The sequence below is a fragment of the Symphalangus syndactylus genome, chromosome 9 (genome assembly GCF_028878055.3).
Source record: "Symphalangus syndactylus isolate Jambi chromosome 9, NHGRI_mSymSyn1-v2.1_pri, whole genome shotgun sequence".
In the NCBI taxonomy this organism is placed as follows: Eukaryota; Metazoa; Chordata; class Mammalia; order Primates; family Hylobatidae; genus Symphalangus; species Symphalangus syndactylus.
The window spans coordinates 105,829,497-105,852,945 of record NC_072431.2 but is presented as its reverse complement, the minus strand read 5'-3'; the positions used below and the strand labels follow the sequence as shown (position 1 = coordinate 105,852,945).

Genomic DNA, 23,449 nt, shown 5'->3' with positions numbered 1-23,449 from the left:
CCTTATTTCTAAGCAATCTGTTCTGTTCCACTGGTCTATGTGCCTGTTTTTGTACCAATATCGTGCTGTTTTGGTTACTATAGCCTTGTAGTATAGTTTGAAGTTGGGTAATGTGATGCCCCCAGCTTTGTTCTTTTTGCTTAAGATTGCCTTGGCTATTCGGGCCCTTTTTTGGTTCAATATGAATTTTAAAATAGTTTTTTCTAGTTCTGTGAAGAATGTCATTGGTAGTTTGATAGGAATAGCATTGACTCTGTAAGTTGCTTTGGGCAGTGTAGCCATTTAAATAATATTGGTTCTTCCTATCCATGAGCATGGGATGTTTCTTCATTTGTTTGTGTCTTCTCTGATTTCTTTGAGCAGTGTTTTGTAATTCTCATTGTAGAAATCTTTCACCTCCCTGGTTAGCTATGTTTCTAGGTAATTTATTCTTTTTGTGGCAATTGTGAATGGGATTGCCTTTCTGATTTGGCTCTTCCTTTGGCTGTTGTTGGTGTGTATGAATGCTAGTGATTTTTGTACATTTATTTTGCATCTTGCAAAATACAAAAAGGACTTTGTATCCTCTGCTGAAGTTATCAGCTGGAGGAGCTTTTGGGCTGAGACTATGGGGTTTTCTATATACAGAATTATGTCGTCTGCAAACAGAAATAGTTTGCCTTCCTCTCATCCTATCTGGATGCCCTTTATTTCTTTCTCTTACCTGATTGCTCTGGCTGGGACTTCTAATACTATGTTGAATAGAAGTGGTGAGAGAAGGCATCCTTGTCTTGTGCTGGTTTTTAAGGGGAGTGCTTCTAGCTTTTGCCCATTCAGTATAACGTTGGCTGTGGGTTTGTCATAGATGACTCTTATTATTTTGAGGTATGTTCCTTTAATACCTAGTTAATTGATAATTTTTAACATGAAAGATTGTTGAATTTTATTGGAAGCCTTTTCTGCTCTATTGAGGTAATTATGTAGTTTTTGTCTTTAGTTCTGTTTATGTGATGAATCACATTTATTGATTTGCAGATGTTGAACAGACCTTGCATTCCGGGGATGAAGCCTACTTGATCATGGTGGATTAGCTTTTTGATGTGCTGATTGATTTGGTTTGCAGGTATTTTGTTGAGGATTTTGGCATTAATGTTTGTCATAAGTTCTTAGCATTTAGCTCCCGCTTAAAAGTGTTTGTCAACTTTGACAAACTTATAATGTTTGTCAAGGTTTTTTTGTTGTGTTTCTGTCAGGTTTTGATATAAAGATGAGGCTGGCCTCATAGAATTAGTTGGGGAGGAGTTCCTCCTCAGTTTTTTGGAATAGCTTTTCTGTAGGAATGGTACCAGCTCTTATTTGTACATCTGATAGCATTCAGCTGTGAATCCATCAGCTCCCAGGCTTTTTTTGGTTGATAGACTATTTATTACCGATTCAATTTCGGAGGTTGTTATTGGTCTATTCAGGGAATCAATTTATTCGTGGCTCAGTCTTCGGAGGTTGTATATGTCTAGGAATTTATCTCTTCTAGGTTTTCTGGTTTGTGTGCATGGAAGTGTTTGTAGTATTTTCTCATGGCTGTTTTTATTTCTGTGGGTTCAGTAGTAACATTCCCTTCATCATTTCTAATTGTGTTTATTTGGCTCTCCTCTCTTTTCTTCTTTATTAGTCTAGCTAGTGGCTTGTCTATTTTATTAATTTTTTCAAAAAACCAACTCCTGGATTCGTTTTTTGTTTTTTAATTTAATTAATTTTTTTTTTTTGAGATGGAGTCACTGTGTTGCCCAACTGGAGTGCAGTGGCACGATCTCGGTTCTCTGCAACCTCCACCTCCCAGGTTCAAGCAGTTCTCCTGCCTCAGCCTCCCAAGTAGCTGGGACTACAATTGTGTGCCATGACACCCAGCTAATTTTTGTATTTTTAGTAGAGACGGAGTTTCACTATGTTGGCCAGGCTGGTCTTGAACTCCTGACCTCAGGTGATCTGCCCACCTCGGCCTCCCAAAGTCCTGGGATCACAGGCCTGAGCCATCATGCCCAGCCTCATTGATCTTTTGAAAGGTTTTTTGTGTCTCAGTTTTCTTCAGATCAGCTCTAATTTTTGTTATTTCTCATCTTCTTCTAGCTTTTGGGTTGTAAATCAGCATTTTCATTAAAGGTTGCAAAATGACGTTTTTCTATTCTACATTGTTAGCTAGTATTCTTCCATAATGTAGAGCTTCTCATCAACTGGGCTGCTTAGTGCATTTCCTACTGAAGAGGCAGGAATGTACTCGATCCTTCCTTTTACTAAGTTTCAAAGTGAAGAGCTGTTTAAAATTGCAGTTTCAAGTGGTAACAAATGAGTTTTTTCAGTCTATTTTTTTTTTTAAATTTAAGTTTTAGGGTACATGTGCACAATGTGCAGGTTTGTTACATATGTATCCATGTGCTATGTTGGTTTGCTGCACCCATTAACTCGTCATTTAGCATTAGGTATATCTCCTAATGCTGTCCCTCCCCCCTCCCCCCACCCCACAACAGTCCCCGGAGTGTAATGTTCCCCTTCCTGTGTCCACGTGTTGTCATTGTTCAATTCCCACCTATGAGTGAGAACATGCAGTGTTTGGTTTTTTTGTCCTTGCGATAGTTTGCTGAGAATGATGGTTTCCAGTTTCATCCGTGTCCCTACAAAGGACATGAACTCATCATTTTTTATGGCTGCATAGTATTCCATGGTGTATATGTGCCATATTTTCTTAACCCAGTCTATCGTTGTTGGACATTTGGGTTGGTTCCAAGTCTTTGCTATTGTGAATAGTGCTGCAATAAGCATACGTGTGCATGTGTCTTTATAGCAGCATGATTTATAGTCCTTTGGGTATATACCCAGTAATGGGATGGCTGGGTCAAATGGTATTTCTAGTTCTAGATCCCTGAGGAATCGCCACACTGACTTCCACAATGGTTGAACTAGTTTACAGTCCCAACAACAGTGTAAAAGTGTTCCTATTTCTCCACATCCTCTCCAGCACCTGTTGTTTCCTGACTTTTGAATGATGGCCATTCTAACTGGTGTGAGATGGTATCTCACTGTGGTTTTGATTTGCATTTCTCTGATGGCCAGTGATGATGAGCATTTTTTCATGTGTTTTTTGGCTGCATAAATGTCTTCTTTTGAGAAGTGTCTGTTCATGTCCTTTGCCCACTTTTTGGTGGGGTTGTTTGTTTTTTTCTTGTAAATTTGTTTGAGTTCATTGTAGATTCTGGGATATTCAGTCAATTTTTTTAAATAGCATTGTGAGTCTATGGATTTTTTATTCAATGTTTTAATCCTTTACAATCCCTACTTTTGATTTTCAAATTGCCATGACTTTGACAAGTTGTGGGCAAATTTTTACTATAAAAATCTGAAGCACATGAGAGTTCTGAACTAGAGATAGAAATTTAAGAATTGTCAATGCGTAAGTAGTGGCTCAAGTCACAGGAGTAAATAAAACTGCCAAAGGAGGATATAGGGTGGAAAACTAAGCAGCGCAGGTTAGCAACTTCCAGCATTTATAGGAAGAATCCTTACATATGGATTTGTGAGTTGTTTTATTGAATTTTTTTCTCCAGCGTTTCACAAATTCTTTTATGAAATGACCAGAAATTACCAATTATCCTGATTGCTTTGATCCCAAACCTGTTAATATTTGCCTCTTTCTATTTTGATTTATTGTTTTTGAACTTGAATTCTCTCCAACCCCTCAAGAATGTTTAACTTAGCTTTATGTTGAATGTGCACAGTTGCAGTAAAAGTTATTCTTTTTTTTTTTTTTTTTGAGGCAGAGTTTCACTCTTGTTGCCCAGGCTGGAGTACAATGGTGCAATCTCGGCTCACTGCAACCTCCGCCTCCAGGGTTCAAACAGTTCTCCTGCCTCAGCCTCCCGAGTAGCTGGGATTACAGGCACATGCCACCACGCCCAGCTAATTTTTTGTGTTTTTAGTAGAGACAGAGTTTTGCCATGTTGGCCAGGCTGGGCTTGAACTCCTGACCTCACATGATCCACTTGCCTCGGCCTCCCCAGCTGCTGGGATTACAGGCATGAGTCACCGCGCCTGCCCTAAAAATTATTCTTTTAGGATAAGAGATGAAAAAAACATTTTAGTATTAATTAAGAAATTCCTTGGGAGGCCGAGGTGGGTGGATCACGAGGTCAGGAGATCGAGACCATCCTGGCTAACATGGTGAAACCCCGTCTCTACTAAAAATACAAAAAATTAGCTGGGCATGGTGGCACGTGCCTGTAGTCCCAGCTACTTGGGAGGCTGAGGCAGGAGAATCACTTGAACCCGGAAAGTGGGGGTTGCAGTGAGCCGAGATCGCACCACTGCACTCCAGCCTAGGTGACAGAGTGAGACTCTGTCTCAAAAAAAAAAAAAAATTCCTAGAAAGCTAGATCAAAACCACCCATGCTGATAGCACATACATAGTAAATATAGGAGGTAAAAAAAATATATTATATTCAGGACTATTACTGACTTGTTTTTTTCCTCAAAAAATGTCCCTTTTATAAACTAAAACCTTTATTGGTAATATAAAATTTTTTGTCACTGATACAAGATGCTAATATATCCATTTTCTATTGGACATCTTTTAACAGACATTTTGTACATATAAAAAGTATATCATATTACTAACTTAGCAATGTTAGGTAAAAATGTCATTTGAATTTGAATTTTTACGATATTTTAGTAAATAGGATCGATGGTAAATAGTGAATGATATGATGACAGTGGTGGCAATAAAATCTGGTACCTTCATTGCACCAGACTGGAAACCTAGGTTCAGTTTCCAGTGAACTTGCCAGTTTTTAAAAAGCATCACTAAACTCTGTCAATCTCTTCATATCTCAAAGAAGGAATATGATGTTGTTTGATGATAATAAAACTATATATTTTTATATCTCTTAAAAATTATATATGTATTTGATTAACCTGATATTTGGGAATTTAATACCATGTGCCTTGGAAATTTTTAGTACTCCATTGGAATAATGAACTAACAAAGTACTTTTAGTAACATATTTCATCAACATATCGTAAATAACCACAGGATGTTTTGACTCCTTATAGTCACTGTTGGAGGCCCATGATATTGTGGCATCGAAGTGTTATGATTCACCTCCATCAAGCCCAGAAATGAATAATTCTTCTATCAATAATCAGTTATTACCAGTAGATGCCATTCGTATTCTTGGTATTCACAAAAGAGCTGGGGAACCATTGGTGAGTATAGATAAATCAGTTCCCTATTAAATCTGAAATATGACATAATTTGTGGTTCAGTCACTACTCTGTTTCATTTTTTTTCCTTTTCATAATGTTATGAAAACTGTATTCTTGTTTGGCCTGTGTATAAAGGCACAGCTGATGCTTTCTCAACTTGGTTTAGCCTGCAAAATTAAACCAAAATGAAAAGTTAAACTGAGCTAGAAGTAGAAATATGGCAAGGGGTAGCAAAACAATTTCAGAAGATGACTACTACGTTTCTTCCTACCCTTTGAAGACATGAACTACCCTTTGAAGAAATACTGTGACATTATCAAAATATAAAAAGAAATTGTTATTAAAAATTGAAGCCATACTAGGACTCTCTAAGTAGTGAAGTTTACTATTCCTTGGTAAAATTATTGCTTCTGGATCCTGACTATAAGAACAGTGAGTGCAAAAAAGGAAAAGCCAGGAATAAGTCCATCAGAATGCATAAATACCTTTTCCTGCTCTCTTGAGTTTCCATTTGGCCTGTAAGATACATCCTATCCACTGGTGTAATAAACTATACTAGTACACAGTTTAATGGGAGTGAAATATTGAGACAGGAGAGAACATGGTAAAAGTAAGAATGATTCATTTTACCTAGTTTTAGAATATTTTCTTACGTATGTTCATGAATATTTAAGCATTTCTCCCTAATAAATGAGAAATCTCTTTCTTATTTCTCATAGGGTGTGACATTTAGGGTTGAAAATAATGATCTGGTAATTGCCCGAATCCTCCATGGGGGAATGATAGATCGACAAGGTCTACTTCATGTGGGAGATATAATTAAAGAAGTCAATGGCCATGAGGTTGGAAATAATCCAAAGGAATTACAAGAATTACTGAAAAATATTAGTGGAAGTGTCACCCTAAAAATCTTACCAAGTTATAGAGATACCATTACTCCTCAACAGGTTAGTAATAAAATTTTTGGTAGTATTAAAAATACTTTCATGTTTTTAATCACAGTGTTGGAAATAACTATCAGTTGCTACTATTTTGCTAAAGAAAAGAGAAAAAATTGATTTGAGTGTTCTGAAATGGCTTATTTAGTCATGGGTGAATTTTTGAATTTTTAAACAGTGCTATTTTACTATTGTAAAGGAAGTAGTAAGATTTCTTTGTAAACACCAGGAACCCTGGCATAACAGTAACCTACAGCTAGGTATCAGAAGAACCATAAAGTCTTTGAATTATTAATCTGGCAAACATTTCTGACAGCTATTATGTTCAGGCATTGTATTAGGCCCTGGGAGAGGATAAAAATGCAGTCCAGATCACCTCCAGCTTAGTGTTTGTGTGATGGGTGAAATGACTGATGAGGCCAGAAAAGAGGATGGGTATAAAGAAAATCTTGGACCCCTGGTTTGAACACATTTGATCTGTATTTTAAAACTAATTTTAGGTAAACTAGATAATTGAACAGGAAAATGTTTTAGTATAGAGATTGTCTAGACTCGGTATGTTAAGTGAATTCAAAAAGAAGAGAGATGAGATTATGTAACCAGGTGGCAGATTTTTGAAGGTGTGAGGTGATTTGTGAACAACAGCTCTAATGAATGATTAAGATGACCACTTAGGTTCAAATACCGTGCTGCCAATTATCAGCTTACCTTCTCTGTGCTTCATTTTTCTCATCTATATAGTTAGGGATAAAATTTGTGTTCTCAAAAGATTGTTATGAGGATTAAACGAGTTAGTTCATGTAATGCTCTCACAGCAACACCTGGCACATAGTGAGTGCTCAAGAAGTGGCTGCACTTGCTGTGGTGATGACGCAGTAGTGGTAAAATGGAACCGTAAAGAAAGAAAAAGAAAGTAATTGTGGAGGAAGAATTGAAAATTATGTTAGGAGTGTTGGAACCAAAGAGAGGGTTTTCAAGCCTAAGTAATATAGAAGTAGATACCTCTAATGTTCAGGTTTATTCCAGAAATTTATTATTTGATGTGTGAATGAAATTATAAGTTTTCTTACATAAGATACTGCCAGTGTATCTTATTTCATTTTTGTTTGTTTGTTTTTGTTTTTTTTTTTTTGAGACAGAGTCTTGCTCTGTCGCCCAGGCTGGAGTGCAGTGGCGCAATCTCGGCTCACTGCAAGCTCCGCCTCCCGGGTTCACGCCATTCTCCTGCCTCAGCCTCCTGAGTAGCTGGGACTACAGGCGCCCGCCACCACGCCCGGCTAATTTTTTGTATTTTCAGTAGAGATGGGGTTTCACCGTGGTCTCTATCCCCTGACCTCGTGATCCGCCCGCCTCGGCCTCCCAAAGTGCTGGGATTACAAGCGTGAGCCACCGCGCCCGGCCTATATTTCATATTGTTAAAATGAGAGTTTAAAAGTCTAGTTCTTACATTTCCATACAGTTATTTGAAATAACATTTCATTGAATGTCTATTTTAAACTGTTCTTTCAAAGGTAAGGATAGATTATTTAGTCATGAATAATAGCATGTAAATTGAACTTACGAAAATAGGCTTGTAATTAACTTTGGTTGAAATGAAGATAGTTTTTTGGTCTTCAAGGAAAAGAATTGTGAAAAATAAGTGATATTAGTACTTAGACATTTCATATCACTAGTACCTCTCAGGCTACCTTTATTCCTCAGTTGGCAAATTTCGATTTGTGACAGCCTGAGGCCTTATCGTGGACCTGCATACACTGGAAGAGTAAAATCTAGGATTTATGTATTTTATTTATTATTATGTGTTAGTTGTAGTAGGAAGATTTTCTTTTCCTTCTGTGGTCTAAACTCCAGAATTCTTCTAGCTCACCATAACTATGAGACTTTTACAGGCAAAATAAAATTTTATAATATTAATAACTAGGGCTTTGGCCCAAATTCCTACATAGATTTTGCATCTGGTGAACTAACTGAATTCTATGAAATGCAAGGACATTTAGCCTTGGTTTAAACATAAGTTTTCCCCATTCCATACCCTCTCAAACTCTGCTTTTCACTTAGCATTTAGAGTTGGGGGAATGAATTCAAGTAGGAGAGGAAGAGTCTTGTAAGCCCTAGGTAGCCTGAGGCCTGTCCTCCCATAAAGAAGAAAAGAAACTATAACATGAAGGCTTCCGAAAGAACATCCAAATTGAGACTTTTTTTTTTTTAATGAAAAGGGGAACATTACTCATATGCTGGATTAATAGGCATAAACCAGGGCATCTGCAAACTGTGGGCATCCTACTAAGATGCTATAGGGAAGCAAGGGCATTTTGCCTCTTCAACTCTTTCACTAAAATCTCCACCATGTAGTGCTGTGGAGCTAGTCTCAGCTCTGGATTGCTGCAAGAGCAAATGAAAGCCAAGAACTCTTCCCTACCACGGTAATGTTTTTCAAAAGCCTAGTCAGTAGATGATCTTTATCAGAATCATTTCAGGTGCTTGGTAAAAGTCCAGAATCTGCTATGGGACATAAGTATCTATGTTTTAAATTTTGAGGGCCAGAGTGAGTTAGAAGTAGCCAATTCTGAAGTTCTTCAACTTTCATATAGCTTAGATTCCCAGAGGCTATTCATAATTCCATTTCTTTATCAAGGCCAACTGATAGGAATTCTCTCTTATTCTTTGGAACCAACATGACCTGGACAACTAGAAACAATATAAGAAAATATATTACAGGACTGTTTCACCCAAGGATATACATTAAAAGTTCTCAACAAAATATTAGCAAATCAGATTTGATTGTGTATATAACAAAGATAATACAACATATCCAAGTTTAGATTTACTATCCCAGGTATGCTAGGAGAGTTTCATATTAGAAAATCCATATGTAACTAAGCACATTAACAGATGAAAAGAGAATAACCTCAATGGAGAATTTGATAAAATTCAATGATTTTTAAAAAATGATTAGTAAATTAGGAACAGAAGGGAAAAGCCTTAATTTTATTACAAAAAAAAACTAGAACAAACATTATTCTGAATTAACTAATGTTAGAAGCTTTCCCTTTAAAGTCAGAAACTGGCCTTGCAGATGGTCTGCCTAAGACCTCTAGTGCCAACCCCAATACCCCACGAAGTTTCATTTCCACTCATGAAATTCCAGTTTCGTTTTCATTATAAGATGAAAAAGCCCTCACAAACCATGAAAAACTTGCCAGATTTCAAGCACAATTGTGCACTGGTAAAAAGGAACTGTGCTCAGATGATACAGCAAACATTATCTGTTACATCAGATGATAAAAAAACTTCAGTTTTCCTGAAAGAAAGTAGGAGTAAGCAATATCTCTGATATTAAAGAGGTATGTTTGCAAACCAAGGAATGGTGATCTATGTTAACAATCCCAATGTTCAGACATCTCTAGCAGCAAACACTTTGACCATTACCAGCCATGCTGAGACAAAGCAGCTAACAGAAATGCCACCCAGTGTCTTAAACCAGCTTGGTGTCAACAAGCTTAAGGAAACTGGCAGAAGCTGGATGGAAAAGTACCACTTACTATTGGGGAAGTGATGATCTTGTTCAGAATTTTGATGAAGCTTCCAACAATGAGGCAAACTGAATTGATTCAGCTTCTAAAAAATAATACAATTTCAAGAATTTTAACTGCTTTTAAAATTTTTGTTTTATATATGATAAAATGTAAGTCTATGATATTTTAAATTCCAAGGCCCTTGGACACTGCTACTTTTTAATTATTGATTATATACAGTTATTTATTGGCAGTTAATTAGCCAGAAAATAGTTTAAAACAAAGATAAAGCCTTTCCCTAGTTAAAAAAAAAAAAAACTAGAGAAGGATGCTCACTAGCACCACTTCTATTTAACATTTTCTTGAAGGATCCATAAGTACAGTATGACGAAAACAAATTATAGAAGCAAAATGTTTGGAAAGGAGGCACTAAAACTTCTTATTTACAAATAAGAGTTTTTGCATAGAAACCCCTCAAAACTACAACTTATTAGAAATAATAGAGTTTACCAAGGTACCTGAAAATAAGATTAAGACACAAAACTCAATTGCATTTCTGTATGTAATCAGCAAACATCTAGAAATGTAACTATGACATCATTTATAGTAGAGTCAGAGAATGTCACATTTATGTCTAGGAATAAATCTAACCAAAATAATTCAAGACCTCTACACAAAGGAATTATTAAGAGGATCTAAAGAAGCAGGTGTATCATGTCATGGACAGGAAGACAATATTGTGAAGAGGTTGATTTTTCCCACATTGACTTGTAGATGTAATGGAATTCCAGTCAAAACAGGGTTTTCCATGGAATTTGATGAGATGAATAGCCAAGACACTTTTGAATCAGAAAAGCAGGAATGGAGTCTGATTATTAATATGTAGGAATTAAGATACTGTGATGTTGGCGTAGGAAGAGACAGCATGATCAGTGGACTTTTAGAGAGCTCAGGAAGAGACCTACACATACTTATTACTTTGATATGTGACAGAGATAATGTTTTTCAATGTGGAAAGGAGAGACGATTCAATGAATGGGGGAAACGCGTTATTCTAGGGATACTGTTTGAAATTGTGTTTCACTCTACATAGAAAAATCAAGTAAAAGGGGACATGTGTTCAGTAAACATATAAAGATATATTAAAAATCATAATGTGATATTCCATTAAGTTGGTAAAAATTATAGCTGTGAATAAACAGCATCTTTTCTACATTGCTGGTGGCAGTGTGTATTGGTATAAACACATTGGGGAGAAAAGTTTAATGATGTCTCTTAGAGTTAAATATTCACATATATCAAGCTGCAGTAATTCCCTAGAGCAATTCTTATGTATGTACAGCTGGAAACATGTTAATAAGCATATAAACCCCAAAAGATTATATGCATATAGCATGATACTATTTTTTTAAGTTTAAAATAACTAAATATATAATTTTAAAGAGTACATATAGATGCAATAGAACTATAATCAAAATGAAAAGCAAGGAGTTTGTGAACCCAAGATTCAGGGTGAAGTGTGCCTTGGTTGGGGAAACCAGAATGATGGGATGGGATGGAATGAGGGCAGGAGAATCAAGTAGGATTTTAATGTTAGTTTTAGGTGGCAAGTGCATAGCTGTCTATTATATTATTAAAACTAATTAAATCAACAAAAGCAGTCCTTGCATGAACCAGTGATAATAAACTTAAGAATTATGATTAGTATAATTTTGGCCTAGGTTAGTAGTTAGTAGTTTTTTTTTTTTTGAGACAGAGTCTAGCTCTGTCACCCAGGTTGGAGTGCAGTGGGTGATCTTGGCTCACTGCAACCTCCACTGCCCGGGTTCAAGTAATTTTCCTGCCTGAGCCTCCCAAGAAGTTGGGACTACAGGTGTGTGCCACCATGCCTGGCTAATTTTTATATGATTTTTAAAATAAAATTTTTTATTTGGCTGAGGCTTCAATTTGTGGCTCTCAGATATTTATCAGAAAGGAATGTGGATTTCCCTTCAAAACTTTTTTAACCAAACATATTTTCTTGTTATCTTGCTGTTCTCAAAAATGTGTGTGTACATCTGTATTTAACCAAGTAGACCAAGTTCGTACACTGAAAATTTTTAGAAAAAGAGCATCCTTCCTTGATCATCTCAGCTAGTGTCATGGAAAATCTCTTAGCAATGATAATCACTTTGTTTACCATCGTGTCACTCACTCTGAAGTGCAGATTCAGATGGGCCTGGAACTATGGTCTAAGAAGTAGGTTCAATAAGCAACATTTGCACCATGTTTAGCCAACACATTCCCAAATGAATTACTAGCCACCTTCTGATTTAACATCAAGGTCAAGGTGGAGCTGTTTTTCTAGCCATTTCATCCATTTAATTTTTTTCCCACTAATTATTGTCATTTGCATAAGCATAGTGTATTCCTGTGCAATATTTTCACTGTTTTTATCTTTACTTTTAAAAATATCCTTGAGATAAAGTTTATATAAATAACATAAAGTGTACAATTTGATACATGTGGACATACATAATGTACCCATGAAAGCAACACAGTTGAGATGATGAACACTCCCAGAAATTTATTTGTGTCCATTTCTTTCTTTTTTTTTTTGAGACAGGGCCTCATTCAGTCACCTAGGCTGGAGTGCAGTGACATGATCACAGCTCACTGCAGCCTCAGCCTCCTAGGGCTCAGATAATCCTTCTACCTCAGCCTTCTGAGTAGCTGGGACCACAGGCATGCACCACCACACCCGGCTAATATTTGTATTTTTTCTTTTTTTTTTTTTGTAGAGACAGGGTTTCGCCACATTGTCCAGGCTATCTTGAACTCCTGTGCTCAAGCGATCTGCCCGCCTCAGCCTCCTAAAGTACTAGGATTACCGGCATGAGCCATTGCTCCCGGCCTCCCGGCTTCTTTGTGTCCACTTCTCATCCTTCCCTCCTGCTCCCTTTCTCTCTACCACCCATGACTCCAGGCAGCTACTGCTCTGCTTTTTGTCACTTTAAATTATTTTGCATTTTCCATATTTTTGTATAAATGGAATACATGTATTCTTTTTTGAATTTTGTTTGATTCGTTTGTTTAGCTTCCCTCACTCACCATAGTTGTTTGCGGATTCATTCATGTTATGTATATTGATAGTTCATTTCTTTTTGATGACAAGTGATATTCCATTGCATGGCTGTACCACAGTTTGTTTATCCATTACCTGGCTGATGAACATTTTTTTGTTACCAGTTTGGGGTTTTTACAAATAAAGCTGCTATGGACATTTACATGTAAGTCTCTTGAGTACATACCAGGGGTTGAAGGATTGAGTCATATGGTAGGTATATGTTGACTTATTGAAGAAATGACTAAACCGTTTTCAAAAGTTAGTATGCCAACTTAAATTTCCACCAATATTATATGAAAGTTCCAATTACTCTACATTTTGGACAACATGTAGTATGGTCAGTCTTTAAAATTTTAGCCATTCTAATAGCGTGTAGTGGTATCTCATTGTGATTTTAATTTGCATTTTCCTAATAACTAGTAATATTGAACATATTTTTATGTGTTTATTTGCCATACTGATATGTGCACTTTGGTGAAGTGTCTTCAAATCTTTTGTCCATTTTTTGTTGAATTGTTTTTCTTAGTTTTGAGTATTCTTTATGTATTCATTATACAAGTGCTTCATCAGAATTGGGATTTGCCAAGACTTTCTTCCAGTCTCTATCTTGTCTTTTCATTCTCTTAACAATGTCATTCAAAGAGCAGAAGTTCTGAATTTTGATGAAATCCAATTTATGTTTTTTTTTCTTTGAGTCATCCTTTTGTGGCTTTAAGAAGTCCTTGTATAACCTAAGGTCATGAAGATTTTCTCCAATTTTTTTCTACAAGTTTTACAGTTCTGTCTCTGCTGTACATCTGAGTCTATGATACATATACTGTATGTTAATTTTTATATAGGATGTGAAGAAAGGATCAAAGTTTATATTTTGCATGTGAATATTCAATTTTTCCAGCTCAGTTTGTTGAAAAGACTATTTCTTTCATCAAATTTGGAAAAACTTTGACAATAATTTCTTCAGACATTTTTTCTATTTTTCTGTTTCTCCTGTCCTTTGGTGACTTCAGTTACATGTATATTAGGCCCCTTGAAGTTGTCCTGTGGGTCACTGATTAGTTCATTTATTTCAGCCTTTTTTCTCTGTATTTTTCATGTTGGGTATTTTTTATTGTTTTGTCTTCAAGTTTACTAATCTTTTCTTTTGCAATGTCTAATCTGCTATTAATCACACCTAGTGGGTATTTTTCGTCTCAGGTATTTTGGCTTTCATTTCTAGAAGTTCAGATTGGGTCTTTTTTATATCTGCATGTTTTTAATAGACTTAATCCTTCCTATAGTTTCTTGAACCATGAATATAATATGTAAAGTTGAAACAATTACTGTAATGTCCTTGTCTACTAATTCTAGCACATTTGACATTTCTGGGTCACTCTTAATTGATTTTTCTCCTTGTTATAGGTTATTCCCTCCCTGTTTGCATGCTTGGCCATTTTTGATTGGCTGCCAGGCATCATGAATTTTACCTTGTTGGGTGCTGGATATTTTTGTATTAGAAATATTCTTTTTTTTCTTCCAATTTTTTTTTTTTTTTTGAGACGGAGTCTTGCTCTGTTGCTAGGCTGGGGTGCAGTGGCGTGATCTTGGCTTACTGCAACCTCCACCTCCCGGGTTCAAGTGATTCTCCTGCCTCAGCCTGCCAAGTAGCTGGGACTACAGGCACGTGCCACCAGGCCAAGCTAATTTTATTTTTAGTATAGACGGGGTTTCATCACGTTGGCCAGGATGGTCTCGATCTCTTGACCCTGTGATCCGTCTGCCTCAGCCTCCCAAAGTGCTGGGATTACAGGTGTGAAACACTGCGCCCAGCCCTTCCAACTTTTAGGTTCAAGGGGTATGTGTACAGGTCTGTTACATGGATAAATTGCGTGTTTCTGGAGTGTAGTGCACAAATGATTTTGTCACCTAGGTAGTGAGCATAATACCTGATAGGTAGTTTTTCAGTCCTCACCCTCCTCTTATTCTCTGCCTTCAAGTAAGCCCCAGGGTCTGTTGTTCCCTCTTTGTGTCTAAAACTCAATGTTTAGCACCCACTTACAAATGAGAACATGCAATAATCTGGTTTTCTGTTCCTGCATTAATTGGCTTAAGATAATGGCCTCCAGCTCTGTCCATGTTGCTCAAAGGACATTTTATTCTTTTTATGGCTGCATAGTATTCCATGATGTATATGTACCAAATTTTCTTTATCCAGTCCACTATTATTGGGCGCCTAGGTTGATTTCATATCTTTGCTGTTGTGAAAAGTGCTGTGATGAACATATGCGTACATGTGTCTTTATGGTAGAATGATATATATTCCTTTGGGTATGTACCCACTAATGGGATTGGATTGCTGGGTCAAATGGTAGTTCTGTTTTAAGTTCTTTGAGAAATCTCCAAAGTGCTTTCCACAGTGGCTGAGCTAATTTACATTTCCACTAGCAGTTCCCTTTTCTCTGCAACTTTGCCAACATCTGTTATTTTTTGACATTTTAGTAATACCATTGTTAACCTTTGTTCTAGGATACAGATGATTCTTTTAAATCTTGCTTTTTAAGATTTATTAGGTATGATTGCAGGATGTAGTTTAGCTCATAACCCTTCTAAGTATCGTACCCCACCTCCTGTGAATTATGAAGGTTTTTCCACTTGGCCTGGTGAGAACAGAAACTATTCTTGACCGTATACAACTTCCATATTTTTGTTCCCTGTAATGCTTTCAAATGATTCTTTACCATCATTGAGGAAAGAGCTACACAGAGAGAGGGTGCAGGTAGCTTCCTCATACACATACGTTGATTAAGTACTCAGCTGAAAACAGAGGGAGTCCCTCACAATTCTCTCTCTGTGCAGTCTTTCCTCACTGATACTGTATTCCATGCACTGTAACCACCTTGATCTCCCAGGTCTCCCAGTTCATCTCCTCAACTTGGAGACCGTCAGGCTTCACCTTTCTCCTTTCCTGATTTGCAGCCTGGAAACTCTCTGTGCAGTTAGCTGGGGCAGTTGTGCAGCTCATCTTGTTTCTTCCATCTTTTAGGATCACTATCTTCATTGCCTGATCTCGGACATCTTGAAAGACATTGTTTCACATATTTTGTCAACATAGTTTTTAGTTATTTCAAGTTGGAGGGTCCTTGTTACTTCATCTGAATCCAAATGGGAGTCATTTATCTTTATTACCTTAAAATTTTAATTTTTATATAGGTGAATCATTCCCATGGTTCGAAAATCAAAAAATGTAAATATGTATTCAGCTGAGATCTCCCTCTGAATCCTTCCCACTACCAACCTAGTCCTCCTCATCATCCCCCCCACCAGTAACAAACTATGCTATTAGTTTATCTTTTCAGAATTTCTTCATTCATATGCAAGTAAATAAAAATTACATATCCTTTTTCACCTTTCACCTTTTTCATAGAAAGGTTGCATAGTATACATGCTATTTTGAACCTTATTTTTTTCACTTAACCTTTTATCTTGAGGACATTTCCTTATTGGTGCATACACTTCCTATTGACAAACACACTTTTTTAACGACTATATATAGTGCCACATCATGTAGACGTACCATCATTTGTTTAACCAGTTCCTTCTTGTTAAACAATTAGGTTGCTTCCAATCTTTTGCTATTAGGAATGATGTAGTTTTGTGCATAAGTCATTTTGGATGTATCTGCATAACATAGCTGTTGAATACACTCCCATACATGGATTACTAGGTCAGAGGGTTTATGCATTTGTAATCTTGATAGGTATTGCCAAATTGTCCTCCCAAGAAGTTGAACCATTCTTCCACAAGCCTATTAGGAAAATGCCTATTAACCCACAGTTCTTTTATAGAATGTTATAAAATACAAGGATTTCTGCTAATCTGATAGGAAAAAAATGTTATAAAGTAGTTTTAATTTGTATTTCTATTCTGAGTGAGGTTGTTGAACATCTCCTATGCTTAAAAGCCATTTGTACTTCCTTTTCTTTGTACTTTAAATTGTTTTGGTCATTCAGTTCTTTTTAGTAATAAGAATATGAAATAGAAATGTTTTAGTAGGTGGTGTTTAGTTAATGATGAATGAACGGTTAACATCCATAGCCTATAAGTGCAACACTTTAAATTGCATTTAATAAAATATAATTATACTAAATCTAGTCATATCTTTAATGGTTTTAGAGTCATTACAAAATGGTTAGATCAAAGGTTGGGTTAACTGATTTTTCAGACAAATTTTCAAAGTTCAAAGTAAAATCAGGTTAATCTGAGTTTTTGACCGTAACAGTAATGTTCTAAAACTACTTTAATAAATGAAAAAAAATAGAAATTGTTCTATAAATCTTTTACCTTTGAGAGATGTGGTTTGTATTCCACAGATAATGGCATTTCCATTAACAATTAGATGTTGGAGGAATGAATATTTGAAATTTGGACTATCTTGTAAAGTCTGAGCTTTATGGTTACAAAATATATTCTGTTCCACACATAAGAATGGTAATCACATTCATGGTTAGATGACAGGATTCTCTTGATATTCTTCAATCACTGCATCTTTCTTGAGAAGTAAGGAGTATGCAGGTATTTTTATAACTTTGCATACCAATCCTTTTTCTCTGCCCGATCTCAAATACCTTTAGCTTGTTGTTCTATCATTTATAACTTGCAGGTATTATACTTTGTGGACAGTTAATTAGGGAGGTAGTTGCCTTACCAAATGAGTGAAGTAATAAAATTGTCTAGTAGTTTGTTTATATTTTCTTAATTTATTATAAATTAAAAGTCTGGCTTTATTTATGCAATTACAAATATATTTTTAGAGTTGCATCAATATGGAGAGGCATCCAGCACACATCCATCAGGTATGCTGTCATTCCAGAACATTCGCTGGTACTTCATTTTTCTGTCTTATCCGCCAACTAAATTTCCTTTGATTAAATTTAATTATTTTGGTTTTTTCCCCGTTGTCAAAACATGGAGCTGCATGACATTATCAAGTTAGCCAATTGTCACACTTTAGCAATCTTAATGTTTGCGTGCTTGCTTTTTAGATTTAAAATTATATATCAGGAAAAAAATTATTGACCTACTGATTTAAGGATTAATATTTAGCTTTTCTAGAGTAGTTGAAAATGTTCTGAATGCTATGAAAATCATCTAATTATAAATAAGATTTTATTACATGTTCCCAGATTTATTTTAAAATTATTTTGTATGCATCGATCACAATACTTTTACCACACTAATATGTCTACTTGTGTTATTTGAATTTTGTTGGTTACAGAAGTATGATAAACAAATAGAAAAAGAACATTGTTATTTTGACTAATTGTGTGCTTTCTTGCTTATTAAAGTTTACATGCTGATTAATGCTAAGGCAATTCTTTAGAAGATAACATTTGAATTTCTATAAATATGTATAAAACAATTCTGTTTTAAGAAAGCAATTGGGCTGGGCACAGTGACTTATGCCTGTAATCCCCATACTTTGGGAGGCCAAGGTGGGCAGATCACTTGAGATCAGGAGTTCGAGACCAGCCTGGCCAACATGGTGAAACCCGATCTCTACTAAAAATACAAAAATTAGCCAGGCGTGGTGGCACACGCCTGTAATTTCAGCTATTTGGGAGGCTGAGGCAGGAGAATCACTTGAACCTGGGAGGCGGAGGTTGCAGTGAGCAGAGATCACGCCACTGCACTCCAGCCTGGGTGAAAGAGTGAGACTCCATCTGAAAAAAAAAAAAAAGAAAGAAAGCAATTGGTCTGAAACTTCCATCAAATACCAAAAATGCATAATTTAATTAGAATTTAAATTAAAGCAAATAAGCAAAATAGTCCAAATTTTGGAGATCATAACTAACAGTGTTAACTGACATACTTTTATTAATAATGCAAATGTAAAAGAAATGTGTATACACAAATGAATTTAAAATGGAAAATAGTTTCGAGACTTTTTCAGTTTTTGTCTTACAATGAATTTAATGTTGATCATTTAAATTTAAGATGAGCATATAAATCAGAGCAAGATGATTCAAAAAAAGTAAGGCTACCAAATATATTTCATATCTGACTTCAACATCAACTTTTATTGTTTAATTTTGGTTTCAGGGCCTTTTCACAGAGTTCTGATACATCTGAAATATATACCTTGAATCAACTACCTGTATTATTTCAGGATGTTAATTGGATCATAGCATTTACTTGCATTAAAAATTATGCAGTGTTGATTGGAAAATCAAGTGAAAAGATTGAAGGAAAGTGGAAGAATGGTGGGATAGAATGATTATCAAACTCCTGTTGATTTAAAGTTAGATATTAAAATAGAAATGAAGTTTTATTATCTTTCTGATACCAAAATCTCTTAATATTCTAATAACTTGATTTCCATTTATGAGAGACAAGTGCATTTTCTGAAGTACTAAATACATTGTCAGTTACAGTTAAATCAGAGTGGTTTGACAAGGATTTTTTAAATTCAGTGGCAAGTGATACAACTATAGTATTTTTAATTGTGCTGTGTGTTTTAGGTATTTGTGAAGTGTCATTTTGATTATAATCCATACAATGATAACCTAATACCTTGCAAAGAAGCAGGATTGAAGTTTTCCAAAGGAGAAATTCTTCAGATTGTAAATAGAGAAGATCCAAATTGGTGGCAGGTTAGTATGCTTCTCAGAAGTTCCTCAACTACGTTTCTAATTTTAATCTTAGATCTGATCAATATCTGAATATTCATGAAGAATATTAGCATTTGTTACAATGATTTTTCCCACATGAACAGCTCCTGCTTCATGGCTACTAATTTTGTGGACATAAGATCAAATTGGGAGGGAATTTGCAAGTAGCTCTTAATAAGTGCAGAATTAACCAGCCTGTGGCACTAACGCATTGGTTTAGGGATGAGACCAATTGGTTTTTTTTCACATGGGTAATTGCATTACAATACGCTGTTGGCCAGAAGAACTCACTTGGGTCATCCCTTTTCAAAGGATACTTGGGTTTTGTTTATTTTAAGTAGGAGACTTTTACTGTGAAATAAGCGTGTCTCTTGTCTCCTCTCCCTTGTGTTTGTTCATAGCAAGTAAAGCATAATTTCTTAAGGTCTTAATGTCTATTTGCTCCCTTCTTCTGAGATATTGGGAAATGGAGGTTCACTCTATCAGTTTTGTTTGGTTTTGGATTAAAATCTGTGTGTATGGAAAGAGATGTGTATTATCACTGCATTTTTCCCTCCTTTTTTCAGAAGATCTGTTTAATGGTATTCTTTCTTCTTCTCCTATTGTAGCTTTCAGAAACCCCTAGCAGCAGTGATTATTCTGTTTTTGTAATTGTTTAGAGTAGCTAACAACCACAATATTCAGAATTGGAAAAACTGACAAGTTAGGAAGTCTGAAATGCCTTAAACTATCAAAGCAAATGAGAGTTTTACTAAAGAACAAGGAGTAAGAGGAAAGGATCCAGGACTTAGCACCAAATTCTAAAATTAACTGAGATGGTGGTAACTCACATTAGCTCTAAAATATAGATCTACTTCTAAGGAGAAGCAAATCACAGAATGAGAACAATCTTACTAACGTGTCCTTAAATTTAAATTACAACATTATGTATAAGTGCACTATGTGTTGAGACAGCTAAGAAATGGGTAAATTAAACAGAATCCATGATTTCAAGAGGTTTCCCCTGAACTTTTTTTAGATCCCTTATTTAAAAAATCTCTCTGTGGCTGTTTCCTTTATTGAATTATTCCAGTTTTCCTTCTTTTTTCTTTTTCCTACGAATACGATCTCTTAGTTTTCTCTTCTAACCTGTCACCATTCTCTCAATTTCTCCCTGCATTTTGATGGTCGATTACTTTAATTCTGTTTTTCAGGATTTTAATTGCTAAAAGTTATACTAGATTTTCTATGCTAGTTGTAAGGATAGAAATACTAACTTTGTGAGATAAACCACTGACAGCCAGTTCTCCAGCCACTATTTTAAAATATTTCTCTTTGGAGCTTATTTTAAAAGTTAGCTATTTTACATTAGGTGAAGTTTCGCCTAGTTTAAATTTACAAACTCTTGGGATATTCAGGCTCCTGGTAGCATAAATTAAAATCTACACTTTATATTCCACATAGTATCTCCTTTTCATTTGATTTGGCCTGAAATACCAACATAGTGGGATTAAGGTTGACAGTAAATGTCTTACTAAAGGTTGCTAGATAAAATGTCCTGTTAATACATCTTATTTAGAATACCATTTTCCTTTTCTAACTTAGTATCATAAATAAGAAGTTTTAGCAATTTAATTTGCTAAAACTTTTTCACTACCAGATGACAGATACGAAGAATTTTAGGTGCCAGTTGATTCCTCAGTGCTGAATTGTTTAAATATCTTAACTGACAATGCTATGGATTTAAATCTCAAAGTTGTTTTTAAGAGCAAATGTGACTTTTTTTACTGACCACTGCTTGTCCTGCTTAATAGAATATGGTCTCAAATTTTGGTCACTGAGATGTACAATTCATTAATTTGATTCTAGGCTAGCCATGTAAAAGAGGGAGGAAGCGCTGGTCTCATTCCAAGCCAGTTCCTGGAAGAGAAGAGAAAGGCATTTGTTAGAAGAGACTGGGACAATTCAGGTGATGAGCTCGACACAATAAGTAACAAGCAGTCCTTTGTGACCACCTTTCTTTGTCTCTTTTGTCTAAATAAGCAAATGCATTTATTTAAAATATGTCTAGAATGAATCCCTCCCTCTGCTTTCTCTCTCTCATAAGTAATCTTTTTGATCCCGTTCTGCCACCTGCTGGTAGAGTATCAAAATTCAGTGGCTTAACTCACCCCCACCCTCTTTTGCTTCCTAGGATGCAACATTGGGGAGATAATTCTCCCACCCCTATAAAATATTATAGGGCAATTTTTTCATATTCTGACGTACTGCTTAAGTTATATTTGTTTTATCATCCTTCAGGACCTTTTTGTGGAACTATAAGTAGCAAAAAAAAGAAAAAGATGATGTATCTCACAACCAGAAATGCAGGTAGGTTTTAAATACTTTTTGAGAAGTCCAAGTGAAGTAGCTGTATGTCATTTAGTGTGGCATAAACTCTCAATATACAGCTTTAAATGAATGTAATTCAGATTAGTACCTAGTTGCAAGGGGCTGACATATGAACACATGGTGCAATATAATATAAATTATTTAAAACCCACATTATATATACTACCATGTGCTTTATTTTGTGAGTATAGTTTACAATACAAAACAAATTGGTTAAGATTTTTGCTTGTCTTAATGAAGAAGCAGTATCGTAATTGAAACTATTTGTCCAGAGAATTTTGAAATAGTAATTTATGTGCCATTTCTAAAGGGTAGAATGCCTTTGTCAAGATGTTAAAAGAGTTATGTTTAAGGGCAACTGTATCCTGCCATAACACTGACCATGATACTTTTAGAAAAATAGCATTCGACCAAATAAATCTTAGTCTGATCTAATAGAATTCTGTCTTAAATCTTTTAGTCATACAGAAAGAAATATTTTTAAAAAGAAAGAAGTGGTAACTATGTGAGGTGATGGATATGTTTAATAGCTTGATTGTGGTAATCATTCACATTGTACACAGTCATGAAAACATCAAGTTGTACACTTTATATACAATTCCTGTTAGTTATACCTCAATAAAGCTGAAAAGATTTTTAAAAACAATGTAAAATAAGACCCCAGACCTGGATTGGCTACTCATTTGCTATTAAAAATAAATAAACAGGGAGGAAGGGAAAGAATGGAAACTACTATATTTATTCTTCCCAGTTGCAGAGGATGACAGAAGTAAAAAACAGCTCTATGAATCAAATTTCTGGAGGCTTAATCAAAGGAGTTGGCAATTTTAAAAGTACTTTCTTGACTTCAGAGCTACCTCTATGCTGGTAATAAACTAAATGGCACACCATAAAAGAAAATAATATAGAAGGAAGAAGTAGCCTTGTTTTCTCTTAATATTGGTTTAATCTACTGTGGGGAAATTATGCAAAGAAAGAGTTGCTATTAGGATAATAAGCTAAGGAGGGAGTGTTATTACTACAGATTGAGAGTTACAGTAATAACAGGTAATATAATATTTCAAATCATCACTTTGGCCCTATTATTCATAAAATATATGCCCATAAGGCTTTTTTGCAAAATAGAAAATTTGTAATTTTCTCATCGACTAAGATTATAATTTTGGGTTATGTTTCTAGAGAAAACAGTTGGATCTAAAATTTATTTTATATGTAAATTTCAAAATCTTAATATTTAAATGTGTGTTGTCAGTAAATGTCAGTATGTTGAATTTTCTAATCAAACTGATAATTGTAGATTTGCCATACAATATTTATTCATTTATATAATTGGAAGGTCACTTGTTCCGTGGAACTTACTTAAGCAACCACACTAGGTTTACTCCTGTCCTCGGTATTTGATACATGCTTTCTATATATACTGGTTTGTAATTTGATTACTTATATTAAAGGATTTTTACTAACAAATTGATAATAAGTTTCAGTGGATAAAATCTGATAAATAAGGATAAAACATAGAATTTTTCTAGCTTGATTAGATAAATTTTGTTTGTTTTTTGGAGACGGAGTCTCGCTCTGTCACCAGGCTGGAGTGCAGTGGCGCGATCTCGGCTTACTGCAGTCTCCACTTCCTGGGTTCAAGTGATT

General features: G+C 35.4%; 1 protein-coding gene across 6 annotated transcripts in view; it reads left to right on the top strand.

The window, feature by feature from the left end:
• Positions 1 to 23,449, top strand: part of PALS2 (protein associated with LIN7 2, MAGUK p55 family member) — a 117,878-nt gene that overhangs the window by 70,715 nt on the left and 23,714 nt on the right. For all 6 annotated transcript variants that reach the window (XM_063609730.1, XM_055293635.2, XM_063609729.1 and 3 more), the window contains 5 exons: positions 5,077 to 5,229; positions 5,949 to 6,176; positions 19,283 to 19,414; positions 21,281 to 21,380; positions 21,713 to 21,781. In XM_063609730.1, the coding sequence (XP_063465800.1) occupies positions 5,077 to 5,229; positions 5,949 to 6,176; positions 19,283 to 19,414; positions 21,281 to 21,380; positions 21,713 to 21,781 (682 nt within the window). The remainder of the gene's footprint in view (positions 1 to 5,076; positions 5,230 to 5,948; positions 6,177 to 19,282; positions 19,415 to 21,280; positions 21,381 to 21,712; positions 21,782 to 23,449) is intronic.